At 35.4% G+C, this 24,779-nt stretch overlaps 1 protein-coding gene across 7 annotated transcripts in view; it reads right to left on the bottom strand.

Moving 5' to 3' along the window:
• GDAP2 (ganglioside induced differentiation associated protein 2) overlaps positions 1-24,779 on the bottom strand; it is a 71,477-nt gene that overhangs the window by 7,408 nt on the left and 39,290 nt on the right. For 4 of the 7 annotated variants that reach the window (XM_005610276.4, XM_005610278.4, XM_005610277.4 and 1 more), the window contains exons 9-13: positions 19,528-19,604; positions 18,619-18,695; positions 15,617-15,756; positions 13,800-13,854; positions 2,904-3,047 (exon numbers count right to left, since the gene is read on the bottom strand). In XM_005610276.4, the coding sequence (XP_005610333.1) occupies positions 2,904-3,047; positions 13,800-13,854; positions 15,617-15,756; positions 18,619-18,695; positions 19,528-19,604 (493 nt within the window). The remainder of the gene's footprint in view (positions 1-2,903; positions 3,048-13,799; positions 13,855-15,616; positions 15,757-18,618; positions 18,696-19,527; positions 19,605-24,779) is intronic. The other 3 variants (XM_070267134.1, XM_070267131.1, XM_070267132.1) reach the window with 1 other exon arrangement.

Here is a 24,779-nt window from a genome sequence, read left to right as displayed (position 1 = left end):
TCTTCCTCAAAACAAAACAAAACAAAACAAACAAATAGTAGGACTGGCTACATTTCAGGATACTTGAAAAAAAATAATAAAAATTTTTTCTTTTGGTATTTTAGAATTTCCCATCAAAATCTGTTATACTAACCACTCCCATATCCTCAATATACATGGAAGCCATGCTTCAGAAACATGCTTGAAGACATAAATCTGTTCTGAAGTTCATCTGAAAAGAAATGGTTCACTATCCATCTTTAAGATTTCTCCATTCCATTCCACTACCATATTTTTCTAGGTTTCTCATATCTATATTAAATTGTGATAAAGTAAGAAGGGCAAATCTAATTCTTAATGCTATGAAACAGAGCTTTTTATATTAGTCTCACACTGTGCAAGAGACTGCTGAGCAATCAAGTATTTTCTCTATTTCTGGAAACAATTATAGAACTTTGAAGAATTGTTACCAGGTAAATTTATATACTCTCTTCTTTGACTATAGTTATAAGAATGCTGACTAGTACCCCTTCTGAAATGGTCTCAGTACGATTTTGATCTATATAGATAAAAATTACCTTCTAATTGACTTCAAAGTTATCTTTTAATCCTGTGAAACTTATGTCACTATTCTAAGCCACATAAAACTCAGAAAAACAGAAGCCCACTGAAACTTGCCAACAGCCAACATCAAATTATACCTTCACCAAATAAAGAACCTACTATGTGCAAAGCACAATTGAACATGACAATAAAATTAACTAACTCTATACTCATTTCCTTTTCTGTAATTGTATCTTCAATTCTTCTTAACAAAGGAAAATGTTTCCTTACAAGGTAATATCCAACCACTATTGGACCTCCACCTCAACACCCCATGAAGCACCTCAAACCTGATGTGTCAGAAACTGACCACATCGCCTGTCTCTTCTCTCCAAGCCCCCTAGTGCTTTTCCTCCAAACTGCCACTCCGCAGTGGCAGCAAAACCATCCACCAAGTCTCTCAAAGCAGAAACTGGTAGTCACCTTAGGCATCTTTCCTCCTTCATCCCCCCTAGGGGCTACTCAGTCACCAAATGCTGTGGATTTTATTTCCTAAAATGTCCATTTCTAAATATCTCTAAGGTCTTCAAATCCTTGCCCTTATTACTACCACTGCCCTAGTTCTAGTCTCACTTCTCCTCCGGTCTTCTCTAATAGCCTCTCACTTGTCTCCTTGACTATAGTCTTACCCTTCTCTAGGCCTTCTCTATGCTGTCTCTTTAGCCATCTTTCTAAACCGGAATATAATGGGCATTCTTCTTGCAGAACACTCCCCAGTGACTACAAAGCCAAAGTACTGCAGCATAACATGTAAAGCTCAGCATCTAGTGATCAGCCCTCTGCCGGCCCTTTCCACACCATCTCCTGACACCTTCTTTTGTTTATTCTCTCTTTTTATTCTTCTCTTTTGCCCTTATATATGGATGCTCTAATATCTCAATTTTAGAAAGCTCTCTAGTACAGGTACAGAGAGATGATCCAATGACCCAAGTGTTAGATTATAGGTTATTTTTATTTAATTTTCACTAATCACATTATTCATTAAGCCTGTATCTGATACATAAAACATAACAAAACCTAAATCAAACGAAACAAAAAAACAAAACCAAGCTTGAGTATGGTGTTGATGTCTAATCAAAGCCTGCTTTATAGATCCTTAGGTATACAGAAAATGAGTTAGCTTAAAAAATGGTCCTTTGGGTTTTCTAATCCATACAACCCAACTTGTACATTTCTACCCCAGAAAATAAATTAAAAATCCAGACACTAGCTTTGAAATGTCATTCCAAATTTTTGGTATCAAAATGTCTTTTAGTGCTTTTCACATTTCCTGCTATCCATTTTTTTTTTAAATATTAAGAAAAGTGATGTACAGTTGGAAAGAATAACAGTAAAGCCATTTGCTACTCCAGTAATCTGCAATAAATACAAACTGATGTTCTTTTTTCTTCTCCCATATATTCAACAACCTTTGTATGTATGATACAGTTGCTTCAATTACAAATCCTCTCTGTGCAAAAGCCAAACATGAAATTAGAACACATTAAATAGTTTGTTCTTCACATAAAGGGGAACAGAAATCATAGCTGAAGTTAGAGAAATGTTAGAGAGAAAATGTCTTGTAGGATATTTATTTTACTGTATACATGTTGTACAATAATTAGGAAATAATTCATTTCAAACTTAATATAACCTTCAAATATATTCCCTGATTCATGCATAAAGATATGTAATCAGCAACAATTAAATAAGAAGATTGATGATCTTTGGCCCAAGCATGTTACTTTTTTTTCCAACTACTAAAGTGATAGTGTGAATAAACACAATGGACTAGAACTTGGATGAAATTCAAGAGTAGCTCTTTATAAGTGTGTAATAGATTCATAAATGCATCCATAAGTAATAATACTAATATTGTTAGTTGATGCTCTTAAAAACATTATACAAATTCTAGCAAAATGAAACTTTTAGTAGGGTAAAGACTACTAAGATAGGGTACCATATTTACAATTAATGCTGAAAATGTCAGACACCAATAGACTCCTCTGGCTTTATTTATATAGATGAAAAGCCATTCAATCTTAAGAAAATTAGGCACAGGTATGTTTCAAAGGTAGCAGAAAGCTGACAATACAAGCAAGGATGGGCTTCAAATCGACAACAGAAAAATCTCCCACTGAAAAATTTACTGGGGAAAAAGCCCTCTCAGGATGATGCATTTTCCTAAAGTTACTGTAGGAAAAGAATGTTAAATGATACTATCAAGTTTACTAATTGGATTAATATCATCTTATAATGAAAGGATGTTGTGCTCACAAGCACTGCCCTATAGCATAGTTAAGATACTACACCAGGTAAGGGAAACTCCTGGTACTTCTTACCCTGGCATCATATTCAAGGACAAAAGGAGGAAAGTCAATCTGTTCTGGTGATATGGCAGAAAACAGCTGGTGGAGGCTGTCCACATGGTGGATTTTGTCCTTCAGTCCTGAGACAGAAAAGGTGGTAAAAAACCATGTTGATACCTGATTAACAGAAGAGAAAAATAATTTAAGCCAGTGGCCAGAGTTAGAAATACAAACATGATTTTGAAAATTTATACTATATAAAAACTATATTTCAAAATTGAAATTGATGTCAGAAAAATCTTGCAATAAGCAGTGTTTTTCAAAGTGCAGGTTATAGTTCATCAGTGAATTATGCAGTTTAGTGGATTATGAATAGCATACAAACAATAGCAAAAAAAGGAGACACATTCAGGTAACAATTACTTGTGAATGTAGTAAGGATGAGCTTTGTTTCATGAAGCTTTTGCTTCTGTTCTGTGTCTATACGCTACTACACATGCAGTGTGTTGTGATGCAATATACTCTTCTTACTGTGGGATGCAGTCAAAAACAGTGCATTTGGCAGAGTAACTGATTTACTGGTACTCTGCACACGGCTAACATTTCCAGATCTCAGCAACTCTTCATTTTTTCAAATGAGACTGAAAAGAAAACTTTTGCCAATATTTGAGACATTTATTTTTCAGTTGACACTCGGCATGCAGTCTCTTTCAGTCAATCAAAAAGAGTAGTCTGTGGATGTGGAGCCACCTTTGCTCACTTCACATTACAACATGCAATCCCTCTATAAAACCTGGTCTGCAAAATTTGTTGGTTCCCAAAAGAGAGAACAGTTGATAGCAAACAATACTGACATCAACTAGGTAATAGCTGGAACTTACATTTTATTGTTCATCGATCTAAACTGGCAATCACATTAGTCATGTTTACCAACAGCTTACAGAATAGTTCTATGAGGTAGGTACAATATTGTTGCTATCCTCATTTTATTTGGTAATATGTGCATATGAATTCTCAGTGCACTGACACAGTACACTCCAAATGTCTAACTGGGTGCATTATCAATACATGGCACTTTGGGCACTTGCCACTAATGCCAATCACTGTTAATTTCTCTTTGACACCTTATCACATTCTTCAGTGGTTGTTCCAAGCCTTTCACATATTCCAGGTCCCTAACACAACATTCTTTCTTCATATGTACTTATGAGAAAAGGCATGGAATAACAGACAACACTGAACAAACTTATCTCTATCAGAATCCTATCCAAACTTCCAGACTTTGACAGAGACTCATTATTTCAGACTCCACCATTATTTCTCCCTTATAGCTCTAAACAGATTATCCCCTTTTAAATTCATATAACCTTATGTTTAAATTTCATTTATAGCATTAGTATTTCAGTTACTTATGTTCAATTCTATAATTTACCTAGTACTTGGCAGACAATTACAGAATAATAGTCTAAAGTTTTAGAAGGTACAGACAGAACCATACATCTCAAGTATTTGATAAAGAATGAATGAATAAAGTTAAGGCCTATTTCATAACGATTTTAATGGCTTGGGTCACTACTCTATTTTGGCTCCACTACCAATGACTGGTATAAGGTCTCAAATACTAACATTACCCTCTCCCCTCCCATCTTACCAGGGTTATTTGGGGGAGGAGGAAGACACTTGGCTTTGCTAGAATAGAGTTAATTTAAATCAAACACTTAATTACATACCTCAAATCAGTTTTTTACATCACATTTTTTTAAAGCACATGCTATTATATATCTAATTGACACAAACTTCTGAAAAATAGATTAGTGAAAATTCCAGACTAGGAGCTCTACAACCAGCTACAGAGGTAGCTGGTAAACTACTAAGAGCTTTGGAGAGACCATGGAGATATCAGAGATTCTAGAAAGAGCTGAAGAAAATAAGGAGACTGTGTTAGGATGATACAAGAATGTATTAGAAGATACATTTGTGCAAGGAGTTAAACATCTACTGGCCCTCTAATATGTCCATTCTGCACAGTTGTAGATGATTGAGGGTAACAATGATATGGGCATTCCTCTAAAGCGGGCTTAGATTCTGGCAGAAACAGGATTATATGCACAAGAATAACAACTACCTAAGGCAAAATGTAATCAGTACTATGAATGGCCCAAAGAAACACATGAATACCTATTATATGCATGCAGCTGTGATACTTGGAAAAGGTATGGAATTACAGAGCTACAAGAGACTACCCAGGGAATTTCTGTGCCACTGTCTCTTACCTCGGGACCTTTTTACATGCTTTTCTAGTCTTGACATTCTTTTCCTTAATTCTTTGCCTAGCCAATTGTCCTTCGGAGTTCAGATCAGAATTCACCTCAGTGAGGAAGCTTTCTTTGACCACTCTCCACTCAAAGCTGCAAAAGGAGCTTCCTTCTAAGTGTTCCAACATACTGTTTACTCATATTATTGCATAATTAACATTCTGTACTGTATTATCTGATTCTCTAAATAGACTGTAAACTCCCCAATTTGGAGACTGTCTTATTCAATATCATTTCACAGGGTCTAATTAATGCTTAACACATAAAGTAAGGAATTCAGTACGTGTTGAAAGAACTAGCAAATGGAGAAATAAAAGTTTCTGGAATTATTACTTTATTAGGGATGATCTAATATTCCTTCATTTCACAATAAAAATAAATTGTACTTCAATCTGGGCCTCAGTTTCTTCATCTATAAAATGAGCAAGTAAGACTTAAATGATTTTTAAGGTCCCTCTTAATCATACAATTCTATGAAGGGACTCTTGACTATGCTACACCATACTGACGTGGAGGTGGTAGCGGCGGTAAATTCAAAGAAAGTTGGATTGGGAAGGAACAGGCAGTGATTTTAGGCAAACGATCTTTGAAAGAGAAACACACTTCTCTGGGGCGTTTTCTCTCATTACCTCCTTTACATCGTCCAGGTATCAGCAAGAGAAAACTACTCAAGTAGACAGAAGTGGAAACGCAGTTAAAAGTTTTCTGTTCACAGAGACTCAAGAGCATTGTCTTCACTTTTCCCCATTTTAGTTTTACATATCTTAGCTTTTAATTTTCAATTATTTATAACACAAATCATAAATACACATTTTTTTTGGTAAACTTGCATTACTCAGTATCTACTATTTTAAAAAACTGAAGAAAATCAAAAATTTGAAAAAGGACTGCTGTGATATTTTGTGAACGTTAGAAATTATTTCATTCAATTATTCACAAACGGAAAGCCAAGAACACAAAATCACAAAACAATATAAACCAGGAAAACATTGTTTGCACACATGTGCACTCAAGTAATCTCCTAGAGCCAGAATCAACAGTGGGTTTAAATTCTACTAGTTTGCATTCTATTAGTAAACTTCAAAGAAGAAAAAGAGCAGTGATTTATACGAGTAGTTAACTTATTATCACAATTTATTTATCCACTTTGGGTGGAGTGGTCTGGAAAAGATCTGAGGAGTATGGAAATCAAAACAGTGTGATTCGATTGCTTTATTATCCCTCGATTTCATCTCCTTATTTTATAACTACAAACACTCCATTTACAGTTTTTGGCTTAATATAAAATAATGGTGGATTTCATTACACATGGGTTTTATTCTCTCAATCCTACCTCATTTCCCCATCCCAAACTATTACAGAAAGTAACATAAATGGTTTTCACTTTATACATCAGGTCTTTAGCCTTTGCCCAACCTGCCATTTGCACTGACATCTCTCTGAAGCAATTCCAATGGTGTGACAGCCAAGGCTAATGGCTCCAACACTGACATTTCTGGTAATGTTTATCCACTGACGTCACAGGAAGGATAGCTATTTATTGACTCTCTAGTGAGGGGGAGTAGGGGTTAAAGTCAGATCTTAGCAAACACTGGCTACATATTCGCATAAGTCTGGTACAAAGGAACACTCTTCTTACAAGTCTGAATTTGTGAGAAAGGTAAAACAAAAAATGTTTTTTCCATCAAAAAAATTATGAAAATGTTCAAACATTCACTAAAGGTGAAATAATTTTACAGTGAACCAGTATAGCCACCATTCAGACAACTGTTAACATTTTCTTTATGTTTTCTTTATCACATACCTATCCATCCCTCTAACCATCTATTAATCCACCTTACTTTTTTGCTGCATTTCAAAGTATCCTGCAGACATCATTAAATTTTCCCCAAATACGATATTCAGATATTTAACTAGAGTTCAACGTCTGTTCAGTTTGTTATAAATTTACATTTGATGAAATGCACAGATTTCAAGTGCACTTTTGCTGTTTAGACAAATGCACACACTTGTATAAGCAAAACTCCTATTAAGATATAAAACATTTTCAGCACCCCAGAAAGTTCCATCATGCTCCTCTTCCCTCATGCCCTTCTCCTCAAAGGCAAACACTGTTTTTTGTTTTTTGTTTTTTTTTTACCATGGATTAGTTTTGCCTGCTCTAGGATCTCATATAAATGGAATCATACAGTATGACTCTCTTATGTAAGGCTTCTTTCACTCAGCATAATGTTTTTAAGATTATTCCATGCTGTTGTATCAGTAGCAGGTTCTCTTTTATTGCCAAGAAATATTCAATTACAAGAATATACCAGAGTTTAATATTCGTAAGCCTATTGATGGACACCTGGGCTGTTTCCAGTCTTTGGCTGCTATGCCTAAAGCTGCTATGAACATTCTTGTAGAAGTCTTTCTATGTGCATATGTTTTCATTTCACTTGGGTAAATCTCTAGCAGTGGAACTGCTGGGTCACAGACTAGGGATATATTTAATTTATAAGAAATTGTTATAATTTTTTTCAAAGCAGTTGCACAATTTCCCATTCTCACTTATGAGGTAGGAAAATTCAGTTGCTCCACTTCATTGGCAATATTTGGCATTGCCAGTTTTTTAAATCTTAGCATTCTGGTGACAGTGTAGTGCTATCTCATTGCAGTTTTTCAAAAAACAGTAACTAAGATATAACTGACATACAATAAACTGCACATATTTAAAGTATACAGTTTGATAAGTTCTGACATGTATACACCCATGAAACCATCATCACAATCAAGAAAATGAACATACCCACCACTCCCAAAGGTTCTCAGGGCCCTCTGTAACTCTTCCCTCCCACCTCTCCTCCCTGTCCATAGGTAACCACTGCTCTGCTTTCTGCAATTATACATTAGTTTATATTCCCTAGAATTTTATATGAATGAAATCATACAGTATGTACACATTTTTTTGTCTGGCTTCTTTTTCAGTATAATTATTTTGAGACTCATTCATGTTATTGCATATATCAATAGGTCATTCTCTTTTACTGCTTAGTAGTTTCTATTGTATCGATACATCACAGGTTGGTTTTCACTTCCTCCAGTGATGGGCATATGGGTTGTTTTTAGTTTTTGTCTATAACAAATAAAGCTGCTATTAGCATTTGTGCACAAGTCTTTGTATGGATATATTTTCATTTGTGTTGGGTAAATACCTAGGAGTGGAATGGCTGGATCACATAGTAGGTATAAGTTTAACTCTTTAAATGAATTGCCCAATTGTGTCCCAAAGATTCTGTAACGTTTTATATTTTGATCAGCACTGTAGGAGAGTTCCAGTTCTTCCACATTCTCACCAATATTTGGTATGGACAGTCTTCTAAATTTTAGCCATAATGATAGCTCATTTTGGTTTAATTTGCACTTTCCTAATGAGTAATCACACTGAACATCTTTTCATGTGCTTATTTGCCATCTGTATATCCTCTGTGGTGAAGCGTCTGCACACATCTTTTGCCCATTTCTAAATTGAGTTGTTTCTTTATTATTGATTTTTGAGATTTCTTCATATATTCTAAAGACAAGTCCTGTATCAGATAAATGCTTTATTAAAAAAGATTTTTCTCTCAGGCTGTGGCTTGTCTTCTCATTCTCTTAATTATTTTTAAAAGGGCAGAAGTTTTAATTTTGATGAAGTCCAATTTCTCTTATGAATCATGTTTTTGGTGGTGTATCTAAAAAAATCTTTGCTTTACTCAAGGTTACAAAGCTTTTTCTCCTTCATTTTCTTCCAGAAGTTTAACAGTCTTACATTTTACATTTAGGTCTTTGATCCATTTTCAGTTAATTTTTGTATGTGATACAAAATATGGGTCAAAGTTCATTTTTTTTGTGTGTGGACATCCAATTGTTCCCGTATGGTTTGTTGAACAGACTATCCTTTTTCCATGGATCTGACTTTGCACTTTTGTAAACAATCAGTTATCCAGAGCCAGCCCTGATGGCTTAGCGGTTAAAGTTTGGCATGCTCTGCTTCAGCAGCCTAGGTTTGGTTTCCAGGTGTGGAACTACACCACTTGCCTGTCAGTAGCCATGCTATGGTAGTGGCTCACCTAAAACAGGAAGCTTGGCAACAGATGCTAGCTCAGGGTGAATCTTTCCCAGCAAAAAAAAAAAAAGGAAAATCTCTGTAAATCATGTCTATAGATTTACAAAACAGACTAGGAATAAAAAAGAAAAATCAGTTATCTATATATACACGAGTCTAATTTCTGGATTCTCTATTCTGATCCACTGATCTGTCTGTGCTGATACCTCACTGTCTTGAGCACTGTAGCTTTAGAACAAGCTTGGAAAGCAGGGAGTGTTGGTCCTTCAACTTTGTTCTTCTTTTCCAAAGTTGGTTTGGCTATTTTAGATTCTTTGGATTTTGCTACAAAAAAGCTTGCTGAAATTTTGGTTGGGAATGAATTGAATTGATAGATTTAGTAAGAACTGACAATTTACAACATTAAGTCTTCCAATCCACAAATACAGTATATATCTCGATTTATTTAGGACTCCTTTAATTTCTCTCATCAATGTTTTGCAGTATACACCACTTGTACAGTATACAAGTCTTTCACATCTTTTGTCATATTTATCCCTAAGAATTTAATATTTTTGATGCTAGTGAAAATTGCATTGCTTTTAAAATTTCAATTTGACTGTCTGCTGCTAATGTATACAACTAATTTTTGAATATTGATCTTAAATCCCGAAACCTTGATAAAACTTACTCATTAGTAGCTTTTCTGAGGATACCATAGGGTTTTCTACATAGATAATCATGTCATCTGTGAATAAAGACAGTTTTATTTACTCCTTTCTAAATCTAGATGCATTTCATTTCTTTTTCTTGCCATATTACACTGTCTAGAACCCCCAGGACAATATTGAATAGAAGTGGGGAATACAGACATTCTTGCAAAGACATACTAAAGACCAAGCTAATTATTCTGTTTGTCTCCAATAAAGAAAAAATTTCAGTAGCTATTGGATGAACAAAAAATAAATGAATGATGAGATTTTGGGAAACAGTCAAGTACTACTTCCTTAAGTGCTATAGAAAGAAAAAATCAGCCACCCACGGAGCATAACAAAATAGTGGGAAAGTTAATAATATACATTATCTGATAAGACCATGTAATCAGAACTTAACTGAACAAAGAGTAGAAAAAGCCCTTCGTGTGACTGTTCTCACACTATGCTTCTGTTGTTGCTTCCTTAGCTTGGCCAAGCAGTGTTCCCATAAGCATTTAATTAGCACTTACTGTGCTGTTCTAACACGGAGGGACCAAATGGAAATTTGCAAGTTTTAAAAGAATTACTTAAAATACTTCATGCAAATTTTAAAAATGGTATTTGGAAGAGAAACTCAACAATTCTCTAACAATGAGCAATCCCAAAGTGGAAAACATTCTCTCACTGATGTCTTCATTCATCTCTTAATTATGAAGCATAACAAGGATTTTACACTACTTATCTTACTTAATTTCTCTACAGTGTTTTAAAATAATGACTATTTCTACTGTCTTTGATGTTTTCCCATCCACTGGCTCCCACAGCATTAGCCAATCTTGGTTCTCCTGCTGATTTTTAGATTACTTCTTCTTGGTCTCCTTCCCTGATCTCAGGGCTGTGTCTTTAGTTGTCCTCTTTCTTCTACGTCTCTCTGTGATTTTATTCATTAACACATTTAAAGAGTTAAAGCTCTATTTACTTAATGGTGACTCAAATTTATATCCTAAACAATGATCCCTACATCTTATGACACCTGGGAGTCATGATGACACAGTCCTTTCTCTCACCCCTACTCATCTAATGAATCACTAAATCCTGGGTTGTTATGCCCAGATAAGTCAGTTTTTCTCCAAACCCCACTGATATATTCAGATTTTTTTTTTTTTTGCCTAGACCAGGGCAGGCAAACTTTTGCAAAGGTCCCTATTGTAAATATTTTAGGCTTCTTATATTAACATTGTAAGAAAATTTCACTAGACAGGCCTGAAGGCACTAGGAACAGTGCTATACTGGAGGCAGCATAATGTGAATATTGATTAGGAGGAAGCTGTATCCTTTCAGGTAAAAGATGATGGTAGGATGAACTAAAGTAGGGGCAGTGGGACTAAAGACACAGGCATGGATTTGGACAATAGTAAGCACACAGAATTGACGCAATATGGTGAGAGGTGAGGTAGAGAAGGGATCCAAGGATGCCTCCCTGTTTCCTGGGTAGGCAGTGGTCCCATTTACTGAGATAGGGAATATAAAAAGCAGTTTGTGGGGAGGGAAGCGAGTGGGGAGGAAGACACAAGTAGTTCTGTTTTAAAAATGTTGAACTTCTGGGGTCTGTAAGACATCTAAGTGAAGATATATAGCAGTTTAACATGCAGGTCTAAACACAGGAATGATGATAATGATGACAATGAAGACAGTTAACATTTACCGAGTGTTTATTATATGTTAGGTAATGTTTTAAGCATCTTACATGTATTAACTAATTTCATTCTTCCAACAGCCCTACAAGGTAGCTACTATTATTATTCCCATTTTATAGAAAATGAAATTAAGCACAGAGAGGTTAGATAACTTGCCTGAGATGATAAGTTGGTAATTGGAGGAGCTGGGAAGAGAACCTAAATTACCTGAATCTCAAACCCATACTTTTAAACATTAGGCTTTACTACCTCCCGAGACACATATTTGGGAATTGCATACATTCTGGAGAGTTGTTGAAGACACAGGAATGAAAATAGGTACAGAATGAAAGAAGAGGGCAAAGGATTTGGGAATCCTAGCACTCAAAGGATGAGCACAGAAAGAGGGGACTGCAAAGGAGACTGAGGAGTATCTAGAAGCAGGAGAAAAACTAGGCAAGGTAAGTGTCAGAGAAGCCAAGAAACAGTGTTTCAAGGAAGAAGTGATCAACTGCGTTTAAGGCTGTAGGGAAAACAGGTCATAAAAAGACAGAAAAGTGTCTGCTGGATTTAGTAACACAGAGATTATTAGTGATTTTGGTGTGAGCAGTTTTAGTTGCTATAGTCAAAGTAATTTAAGGCATATAAAAAATGGAGATGGTGAGCACAGAACATAGATTACACTAAAAAAAATCTGGTTGTAAAGGGCAGAAGTGGAAGCTTTAGCATGTTTAAAAGTTGAAGAGTTAAATCTGGAAAAATGGGAGAGGAGAAAGGATAATTGCCGCAGAGAGGTTCCTGAGGAAATGGAAATACACTGTGTAGTTAAGAGTGCAGGCTCTAGACTAAAATGCCTGGATTCAAATCTACCCTTTGCTACTTATTAGTTGCCTATCTTAGAAAAGTTATTTAATCTCCCTAAGCATTAATTTCATTGTCTGTAAAATGGGAATAATACTACTAAGTCATAGATATATTATAAGGGTTAAATGAGATAACGCATGGAAGAACTGGCACATAGTAAATGCTGAGAAAACATTAGCTATTGTTATTACTATGGGATCCAGAGCACAAGTAGAGACTGCCCTTCATTAAGAAGAAACACATTTTTGTCACAGAGAAAAAGGAGGCAATGATAGGAATACATGGCAGGTAAGTTTGGGGTGGGAAGGAAAAGACAGGGACTTCCTTATTGATGTTTTCTACGTTCTTGGTTAAGAACAAGGCAAGGCCGTTTGTTGGAGTGAGGAGCTGCTGGGGGAACAGGAGAGCAGAGAGCCCTGCTGGGAAGTGGTCCAGTGAAATATCAAAAGACCTCTACCAGTGAAAGCCCCGTGAGTCTGCGGAGGAGCCCAGATTCACACAGCTCCCTGATTTCTCCATCAGTGCTCAGCAACTCACATACGGAAGGGAAGAAAGCAGAATGATGGAATATCTCCAAATCAGGTTTTGATGGGCAAGTGTGATGAAAGGATGAGAAGTCATAGGGTATTTTAGGCATTAACAAGAGCGATTGAAGTGATGGAACACGAATTTCAGGTTGGACAGCAAAGAAAATAAAAACAAAAAAAAGATGACATTTTCAGAAAAAGTAAAAGGACCAAAGGACTAGATGTCTTGATGTAGTCAAGATGTAGGATTAGATATGAGGGATATAACTGTGAGCAAAATAGCTATAGTCTAGCTCTCACGAATCTTGCAGGCTGACATATAAGGTAGAAAATTAAACAAGTAATCAGAATTAAAAATAAAACGATGATAGAAGACTATGAAATCTTAAGGGGGTACAATGTAGGAGTACCTACTAGTTGCAGGATTGGTTAGGGAAGGTTTTCTATAGAAAGTAATTGTTAAGCTGAGATCTGAAGGACAAACAGGAGTTAGCCATGAGCAGAGGAGGGAAAAGATATTCTGTACCAACAGCATGAGCAAAGCCCAGATGAACAATGAGCACAAAGAGGCTAGGACTGAGAGGCTAACAGCTTGTAACGGTTGCCTACAAAGATACTGGAGTTACATCAAAACATTATAACCCCAACACGAGATTACTTAAAAAGGAAGGGTAAACAAAAAAATAAGCAGTCACAATGGTGAAAGCAAGAATTAAGATGTTGAAGTATATTTTAACATGCTGTGCACTTAAGTTCAAGATTTAGCTAAAAAGAAAAATACTGTACCTTTGAACGAAATGTTGGATGAACAAAATAAACAGCCTTCAAATTCCTCTTGTACCTGATTCAAAATAAAAAAAAAGTATCAGTTTAAGTCATGCCTAAAACCAGTCACCATTATGGACAATTAATTCTTTGCTTGTGTATATAAATACATTCACAGAGGAAAAAAAAATTCTTGTAATCAGCTCTAGTTTACATATTGAATTTTAGGTGAAATGTCAAAAATAACTTGGAGAACATTTTATTATTTAAAATACCTGTTTTATAGGAGATAATAAGTGTTTCTCTTGGCTATGATAGAACCACCTACCAGTAGAACAAAGTAAAATTATATTTAACAAAAAAATGTATACCACTTTTTTATATGACGCTAGAGTCTCTTGGATCAGGTTATGAATTAAACAACAGTAAATCACTTAAAATTATAGCAAAAATTAGAAACTGCAAGTTTCAATGGTCATATTACAATAATAAATATAGAGTTTACTATGTCCCAGAAATTGTACAAGGCTGTAGACTTAATTCTCATAACAATTCTATGAGCTAAGTACTAACATTGTCTCTATTTTAACCTTCCCAAAGTCCCCCAGCTATCAAGTGGTAGAGCCATAAATTGAACGTAGGCAATATGGCTCCAGAATCCTGCTCTTATCCACTATGCTGTCTACTCTCTCCAGATGTGACTGAAATTATTTCAACAGCCTATTAGTCACTACTGGGTCACATAAGGTTAATTGGAGAGGACCTCAGAGAAATAATACAAACTCTTCATTTCACAGTTGAGGCCTGTTCAAAGTTAAAGAGCTGGTTAGTGGTAGAGGCAGAATTACAGTGGAGTGAAGCTTCCTTACACTTATAACCCACATTTGGAGCAAGCTAAAAAGGTGTCTACTAGGTAATAAGAACTTTAATATTCCTAATTAAGAAGAGATTTAATGGGAAGAGAGAAAGATAGTTGGAAATTTATGGTAATTTGTCTTCTTTGTAAACTAATTGTAATACCGATTTTTCAATGCAATCCATAAAGATAATGTGATGCTACCAATAACAAAACAGCTACCATGAGGACAGAGTGCTACTTTTGCTTAGGAAACCTATTAATGAGAAAAAAATTTAAAGTAGAACATTCTATCTTTGCTGTGGGGGGTGGGGGGGGTGTCATATATACTCTGGTTAAAATTTTCATTATCCCTTCAAGGGAAGTATGGTTTAATGAAAGTAACTTTCTGGCTCCAACTTGGTAGCCTGGGTTCAAGTCCAAGTTCTGCATTTACTGTTGTGAGACCTTGGGCAGTATAGTTCACCTTTCTGAATGTCCATATTTTCACTTCTTTCAAATGTAGACGATATCTACATTTATCTATCTACAGATAGGACAAAGTAAATTCATATTTGACAAACTTATTGTGTGTCACTTTTTAATATGACACTAGAATCTGTGGGATCAGATTATGAATCAACAAACTCATGGGTCACTAGATCAAATGAAATAATGTTAATAAATATATTTTGATAAGTGTAACACATCTTATAAACCGAAGGTAGTATTTTTGTTATTTTATGTACAAAGATTGATAAAATGACCCCAAACCTTTTTCAAGGTGTTTAAAACCAGGGAAAAGTTTACATATGAACTTACTCAAATGCAAAATAAGCTGCAGTTAAGGAGGGTCTCCTATTATTAAAATACTTATGCATGATAAATATCTTTGTTACATGAAATATCCTTTCAAAGAATACATAGCAATGTTTGCTATTGCTTAATATTAAGAGAGAAAGAAGCTATTTCCCCCCCTTCATAATCTATAAAAATAACTAACTTGACATCAACAACGTCGTAGAGTTTCTTCAGGAAGTCAGAGTCCAGGTGATTGTATTCGCTGGTCAGTGTATGAAAATATACTAATACATATTCCTTCACAGCAATGTGATCCATTACATGGATAAAATATAAGAGAGCCTAGGAGAAAAAGAGGAGCAAAGGTAAAGATGATTTTGCATGGTAGTCTACTTCACAGAGGCCAAGAGATAGGAAAAACTCAGAAGATTTATCTAATCTATGCCCTGGGCACTGCAGATGGACATCTCAGACCAATAAGTTCAATTCTCTATAAAAGATCTTCAGGGGCCAGCCCTGTGGTTAAGTTCGTGCACTCTGCTTTGGCGGCCCAAGGTTTCGCCAGTTCGGATCCTGGGCAAGGACCTAGCACCGCTCATCAAGCCATGCTGAGGCAGCGTCGCATGAAGCAGAACTAGAAGGACCTACGGCTAGAATATACAACTATGTACTGGGGGGCTTTGGGGAGAAGAAGCAGCAGCAAAAAAACATCTCCAGGAAGGTCAATCATGCCAGTGTTTAATACTTTTTATAAATGCTACAGTAGGATCCCTTTTTGCCATGTTCTAAGTGATGGAGAACAATCAGTCCCCAGCCTCTCAAATAACTCTTCATATACTCAAGAGTTCTTTGGTCAACTACCAGGTTCTCCCTCCCTAGGATAATGATATCAAAATCATTATAAGTAGAATTTCTAGACTTTTAATTATTCTTGAAGTTTCTGCTTGAATTCAATGAAAGTCTTTGCAGTCTCTACTGAGATAAAGACTCATGGCTCTCATGGAATGAAGAATTACTATAAAAGGTCATTATAAGTGATGCCTTACATGGTTCATTTTGAGGGGTAATTTTCTTGGCATCTTTAATGTTGATCTGAATGAGGAAAATGAGAACAGATTTAGTCAGCCGAGAGTAATGGGCTGGGTAGCATTTCTAGGGCTCTGAAAGACTCAAATTCAATGTGACCCAGACTGGTTAGAGAAATATTCCATTACAAGAAGGATGAAATTTAAGAGAAACATTAAACACAAAGCAGAGATACAATATGAGCCGGGCCAGTGTGATCCAGTGGTGAAGCCAAAAACAGTGACAAAGAGGAAGATAAGAGATAACAACTGAAGGATTACTATCAAACAGGCTGTTGCCTAATTCCTCCTCAGGGGGGTCCCTGGCATCAATAGCGGGATTAACATGGATTAGGATCCAACTGCTGCCAGGGCAGACAGAGAAGGGCACTAAGAAAACACAGTGTCTTTCCAGTTGCTACCTGGTTTGGACTTCACAATATAGTTCATTATTTTATATGAAATGATATATCATGAATACCCAAAACACCATGAAAGTGCACACCAAAATCAAATGCTGTGATTTGTTTTTATTGGTATCAATCACATTATTAATGAGGAGAAGGTCATACGGACTATTAATAACACAAAACAAATGAACACAAATAGAAAGTAACGATATAATTCGTATCACTTGAGTTTTTCGTGTGTGTGTGTGTGTGTGTGTGTGTGTGTGTGTGTGTGTGTGTATCTTTATTATTATTTTTGCTCTTAGCAGATTGCTTCTGGTTCTCTGTCTATCCACTCTCCACGGCCTCCCCAGGGCAATTAAGATACTCATTTTCAGCTTCAACTTCCCCATTTTTAACTTAAATTTTTTTTCATTATAAAGAAGTATAGCCACATGACAGAAAAATATAGAAAACAAATTCTCCCCAAAACCATGAAATCTGTTTTGAGATATTTACTTCCAGTTTTTACCTTTCTGCTTAAAAACAAACAAAAATTAAGGTCAGTGTATATACAATTTAATGTATCATGTTTTCTCCAATTGATACATCATAAACCATTCTCTATAGTACATACCTCTACAACCATAATTTTTAAGGGTGACAGAACATTCCACTTGTGGATGCATAATAATCACCTATTAGGAATTTAAGTTACAATTTTGTGTTACAAATGAGCCTGTGAGTAACATGCTAGGGCCAGTGCTTTCACAATTTCTTTTACCCAAACACCAGTGACCAGGAGTCTAAGGACTTACCCAGAAGCAATTATCTGCTTGCACTACTGTTTTACCTTAAAATTCTGTGTCACTTTTACACTTTTAAGTATGTAATTTTTTTACTATGGTTAAGAATCACTGATTAGTTAAGGCGATTCTCCTCCTTTGCTGTCAGTTTCTAATAAAACTGATGTTCTAGGAAGATCTTCACATTTATCCCGTGGATTCACTTGTCTCTTGCCTGAGTATTACATTTTGGGTAGTTTCAGGGCCTATAGCTACTTTCACACTTCAGATTATTTCCTTAGTAAAAGTTCTCAGGAATGGAATTACTGAGTCAATGGATGTAACCATTTTTATAGTTTCAATTCATCTTTGATGACAATGATTATTATTTAAAAGTTCTGGCTAATTCCGAAGGTGAAAAAAGATATCTCATTTTAATTCACTTTTTTGGGACTACTAATCAGCTTGAATATTTTCTTATTTGTATTTACCAGTAACACCATTTCTTCTTTTATGAATCATCTAGTTCTGTCCTTTGTCTCCAAATGAAGGGATTATGGACTCATGACATCTCGGGTTAACTACATCTCTGGTTTCTTCTCTTCAGATAGATACTCAAGAGTAAATTTTTCGTTTTTCAAGAAAGGCAGAATTTGATGGTTAGTACAATTATAACACAGAATGATTCCAACCAAAACTTGCCAGTTACGTCATATCCTAAACAAAGCAGCTGTGTTTTTGGAGATCATATTATGGCATTCCAGTATTGCTGCTTCTCCTATAGAGCAAAACCAAACCCTTAACTTACGGAAATGATACGAGCTGACTTGCAGAACTAGGGCTCCTGCTCTGCCAGAGATATACGATTCTGCCTCATCTCATATTCCAAGCCCTGATTCCAAATTCATATCCTACTTATTTTTTAAATCAACATTACTTGTAAAACAGAGCCTTTTTAGGGCTTACCTTGTCCATATCTATTAACGTTACAGGAATGTTTCTTCCAACTACCACCATCACTGTGCGACCACAGTTATCGACACCTACAAACAAGAAAAATAATCAGCACCCAGAAACTTTATTCCAAGAGTCTGATTGGTCCTGGGCACTGACCTTACAAAAATATTCTACACAAATGCAAAAGATTGAAAACCAGGAACACAAATTTTTCAAATTTCATCTTCAGATTTCTTTTACTATGTGGAAAACACTTTTTTTTTCCTTCTAGCTTCATGAGGTTTTGGTGACTGTCCTTAGTTTTACGATAAGGCCTCTTACAGGTTTTAAATCAGAGACAGGCAAAGGTATGGTTTCAGGGCAAAGATCTTTTTATAACAGCTTTTTGTTCAAGCTTACTACAACTTTTAATAACATTAGCAATCCTAGAAAAACTAAATGAAATTCAAATCTGAAAAATTAACAAGTACTGTCTGAAAAAGAAATATAATGGAGAAAGTGGGAATCTGAGAACTTTCACTGTTACATATTTATGTCATAAATGCCATGTCATTATGTCATGTGTCATTATGTCATAACACCATATGACATATATGTCACCATTATACATTTATGTAAGGTTTGAATTTTGTATAGCAAGTACACGGTATTTTTAAAAGCAGAAAAAAAATTTAAAAGATAAGAAAAAGGACATTAAGAAGAAATGAAGCAGGCCAATGTAGAACTACAAGTTGAAAATTTTATAGGTTGAAATATTCTTTTTAACATCTTGACGATGAGCAAAAACTATCTTCATTAGCACAACATTTTATTCATAGATAAAATGGACAAAAATCAGAGAAAAATGAAGTCTCTAATAGCATGCAAGGTAGGCTCCTTAATTAGTAAGAGAATAAGTTATCATATCTTTAAGCTCACCTGTTTGGTATAAGGCTTTTAGAGAAGCAATATCAGACAGATCCTCAGATCTTGCTTGACATAACCAGCGATTATAACTAGAGAAATAAAGGATACAATTATTATAATAAACCTTTATAAACTAAATTTACAAACTAGACCTGTTTTTATCTTTCCCTGTTCCTAAAGAATAATGTTTTATTGTAAAGTGGAAGGAGTTAAAGAGGCTGTTACACAATGCACAGTCTCTACTATGTGTTATCGATAAAGTAAACACGAGTTACTGAGAAAGGAATGTGTTCATATTACATGATTAAAAAAATCTTATGATCACATGAAGACTACTCATATAAATGGCAAAGATACCAAGTACTCAAACTACCATTGTCTTTTTTTTTAAAGATTGGCACCTGAGCTAACATCTGTTGCCAATCTTCTTTTTCTTCTTCTTCTCCCCGAAGCCCTGCAGTACACAGTTGTATATTATAGGTGTGGTCCTTCTGGTTGTGCTATGTGGGATGCTGCCTCAGCATGACCTGATGAGCGGTGCCATGTCTATGCCCAGGATCTGAACAGGTGAAACCCTGGGCCACCGGAGTAGAGTGCATGAACTTAACCACTCACCCACAGGGCCGGCCCCTACCATTGTTTTTCAATACTATTATTTTCCTTTACCAAGAAAAATGCAAATAGAGAAAGTCTAAAGCAACAGTAATTCTCAAAAACAGATGTTCATTCAAAAAAGACTTACTGATGGTTTACTATATGATAGGAATTGAGAATGATACAGTGAATGGACAATAGTCAGTACCCTCAAGGAGTTTACTTTCGGATGGAAAACAGGTAAGTGTACATGTTATGTGGGACCACAAAGAAACTAGGTAATTTTATCTGGGATGTCCAGGTTTATTTAAAGACTGGCTAATCAAACCAGTTGTACTGATACACCATATACCAGATCACAGGGACTGTAGTCTGGCTTTGGCTAAGAGGATATTCAAGCTGGAAGAGATGTTGAAGACGTCAAAGAAGGGAAATGATCTACAAAAGGCCAAGTTAATCTTAGAGTTTCCAGCCAATTAATGGCAGAGTTGAATCTGAAGCTGCACTCAGGTCTCCAGATTTCTGGAGAGGTCAGTACTTTTTCTACTATTGCATACTGCTTTCTTAAAATTCAAAGTGCCACCTACTTGACTGTGAAAAATGCTTTCAAGGTACCTAAATGTACGCAATGCAACTCTGAAGTATCTAGGTCACATATGGCAACATCCCATAACACAAAAAATGTAAACCAGGAGAGGGGAGACTTGGGTTCTGATCTTCTCATTTTCTGTGCAACCTTAATAAAGTTGTTTCACCTCTATGTGAGGTCCATAGAGTTTCCTCATCTGCAAAATAGTGTTTATGTAGGACACTTTTCAGCTATAAAGTACAATAACACAACTAAGGATATTTAATAGGAAGTCTATTACATATTGATGATAATCAACAAGTGATATGCCTGCTAGTTTCACAGGAATTGTTATTGCTTGTGAAAAACACACTTGGTATTGCACAGTGCTATAGTTTGCCTTTTTAAATGTGGAAACTTGCCTACCTATGCAAATCGAAAAGTCAAAGACAATAGCTTTTAATTTTGGTAAAGATATAATTTGCAAGTCAAGAAAAGACCACTGGTTATTGTAGTTCTCCCTATTCATATGCACTATTCCATATTTTCACACAGAGTCATTTTCTAGTTTATTTACACTAAATCCTCAATGGTACTGTTTTCTAATTGTTTTAAGGTTAAGCCACCTCCACAATGAGACTAAAGAGAATAATATATCTTAAATCTCGTATGAGCACCACAGATCCTAGCACAAAACCTGTAACAGGAATTCAGTAAATACCTGTTAATTTCTATACTACTCTATTCACGTATTTTTTAGCTCATTTTTTAAAGATTTATTGCATAAATGCAATGCCTGCATCATAACAGCGACTCAAGTCCTTGTTGTATTAAATAATAAACATGAGTATTATTCAAGGCATTTTGGGGCCTGAGAAGAATAATAAAACGCCATTGGCTTCAAAGAGTTTAAAGTATATATATGAGACAGACACATGAAAAACACAATTAACTTTATAATGAGACAGAATGAGACAAGCAACGTAACAGATGTCCAAATACGCTATCCGTCAAGTATGTATGCTGAGGGGGACTGGTGGGGTCGGGGTGGTAGTGGAGCGAGGGAGAGTGAAGGGAAGGTGCAGACCTGTTTTAGAACTAACTGCTCCCTTCTTTGTACCACGAAGACTAGCACAAGGCTTCACCCAGTTATTGCTATGTTGGCTTCTACTCTGTTAGACCACAAGATAGGGAATATGTCTTACTTGTTTCTATATTTCCAGAAAATCTCTAGGGTAGTTCCTGATACTCAGTAATTCTGTGTTCAATAAACTCTGAAAAAAAAAATTTTTTTAACTGGAACTCAGGTGCACAAAACAGAATTAATCACCATTGGTTTAAAACACTTTCATCACTGGTACACGCATGATTCTCTTTAAAAATCTGGTTGTCTAATTAGTTATTTTTAGTGAAGTAATAAGCACTCCAGAACCTACCACCCAAAACAAGTTAGTACCCTCACAACAAACATGGTCACTCCCCTCCAATTCCAGCCTCTGCCTCTCTCTACCCATCATCTGGAATCTCAGGTTGATCTTTTTCTTGCTTTCTTCTTTATACCATTCTAATTCATCTGTATGTATTCCTTAAAAAATTATTGGTTGTTTTTAACTATTCAAAAAAGAAAAGTTCATCATGCTGTAGCAACCTTTTGGGTGTTACCTTTTTGACTTATTATATTGCTAAGATTCACCTATATTATTGGATGTCAACACTGTTCATTCATTTTGACTACTATGTATAATGTATTTATACTATACGAAAACTATAGCTTTTTTCATCCACTCTCATATTCATGGGCACTTGTGCTATTTCCAGTTTTTGCTACCATGAATAGTGCCACGATTAACTTATTTTACGTGTCTCCTGGTATTTGTCTGCATGATTTCTCTTGGGTAGATACCTAGAAGTGGAAGTGCTAGGTTATACGGTATGTTCAGTTTTAGGAGAAAAGGCCAAACCTCTTCCAAAGTGTTGTTAACAATTTATACTTCTACAAGCAATAAATAGGAGATCCTGTGAATCCACATCGTCTTCAACACTTGGTATTAGCAGATGTTTTAACTTTTACCAATCAACTAGGTTTGAAACGGCATCTCATTTCTGTCACTAATGATGTTGAGACCCTGTTAATGTTTACTGGCCGTGTTTTCCTCTTCTGGGAGATGCCTGTTCATACTGTATGTCCACTTTTCTATTGGGCTGTTTGTTCTTTTGTCACTTATTTGTAGGGGTTCTTTATATTCTTGATACTAATCATTTGCCAGTTGTGTGTACTATGGTACTCCCATTCTGTAACTTGCTGTTCACATAAGCTTCACTGCTCCACATTCTAAAGTTCTTAATTTTAATATAGTCAAAACTATTTTTTCTCTTTATGCTTTTTATATCTTCTTTAAGAAACCTGTCCTTTCTTCAAGGTATGAAAGATACTAACCTATAACTTTTATGAGTTTTTTTTTTAATTTAAGTCCTTAGTCTGTCTAAATCAATTTTAGTGCATGGTGTGAACTCAGAAATAGTATAAACTCTAAATGTTTTTATCCCTGATGTGTGATTAACAATTTGAGATCCCAGGATAGACTTGGTTGGCAAAATCCATATGAACATGTTTATGGGGAGAAAGTTTATAGCTCACATCAGATTCTCAAAGGCTTTATGATTCAAAAAAGGTTCAGAATCACCACTAAGACACTGGTGCTGTCCCAGTTTCTAAGGACCTTGAGATGAATTCCAATACAACAATTCATGACTGCAATTTCACCTGGTTTCTTCTTTATTCTAATTTAGTCTTCTCCATTCCCACTATAGATTGCCTAAATTTAATCTGATTATATAGTTACATTTTCTCTTTTTTTAAATCAGTATTTGGGGGGAGGGAATAAAAGCAAAAGATATTATTAGCTTTATCTCCTCATGCAATAGAGAAACAATGCTTTTCTTGTTTTCCTCATTTATTCAAAGAATGTTTTAAATTTTCCACTATATCTTATAAACTGCACCTCATTTTTTGTTGTAGTTTCTGTGTTTTATTTCAGTAAAGACATGCAATCTTTCATTTCAATCCACCAATCAAAACAAAAGCTAAAAAAGGAAAATTTCAACTCAAAATGGTTTCTTGTTTTTCTAGAGCTTATTCTAAATAAACAAATTTCTATTACTTGATGTGTGAAATATAATAATCATAGGTAAACAGTCACACAAAAATGTCATAAACTCAGCAAAAGTAGCAACTACAGTGCTCTAAAAACAGAAATACTGAATAGGTAATTTCTCAATAGGCTGCAATCAACTCAGGTTGGATGTTGTCCTCACAAAGCTAACATACGGCAATTTCTTCCAGTTAATCAATTACCAACCACCTGCAAGCCAAACATTAAATGAAGAAAATTTAAGCTAAATTACTCTTAAAAGACCAATAACTAACCCGTTTGTATACAACCAATTGCCCGGGAATAATTTTGGCTTTGGAATTAACAGAAACTTTTCCTGACTTCGTGCAACTGCCCCACACTGGCCTTGGTTAAGACCCTTGTTATATAACCTTATTGCACCCTGTAACTTAAATGAATTATTCAAATCAGAATTAGTTTAACATTTCTCTCCTCTGCAAGACCCTAAGCTGCATGAGGAGCTCCATGAGAGAGCTGTATCTGTCTTGCGTATCACTTTATTACGTTTGTAGCACAACACCTGGCACATGAGTAAGGGCTCAATAAATACTTAATAATGAATAAGATAAAGTTTTTACTGTGAAAAATGACATAAGAGTTAAAGGCAACTGGATCTTAAGCCAACCAAAGAACACTAATGAAAAATAATAAAAGTGACTGCAAAATAATTTTGAGTTTTAAAAACTATAACTTTGAAAAAGAATATCTAGTTTGCTTCCTAATCTTTGCAAGCAAGCCAACTTCTATCTTATGATACACCCAAATCAGTGTCACAACTGGATAGACCTGGAAATATTAATCAAGAATTTAACATGCCCAATTTTTTTAGATGTTAAAAGGAATTATTACAAAGAGATACTGATGTGGCAAGGCAATGCTATGAAAGGAATGATCTAATCCTACAGCCAATCCATGTAATCTTTAATTTT

The sequence above is a fragment of the Equus caballus genome, chromosome 5 (genome assembly GCF_041296265.1).
Source record: "Equus caballus isolate H_3958 breed thoroughbred chromosome 5, TB-T2T, whole genome shotgun sequence".
Lineage (NCBI taxonomy): Eukaryota > Metazoa > Chordata > Mammalia > Perissodactyla > Equidae > Equus > Equus caballus.
Note: the sequence above shows the minus strand (reverse complement) of the source record. Positions and strands in the feature narration are given on the sequence as shown.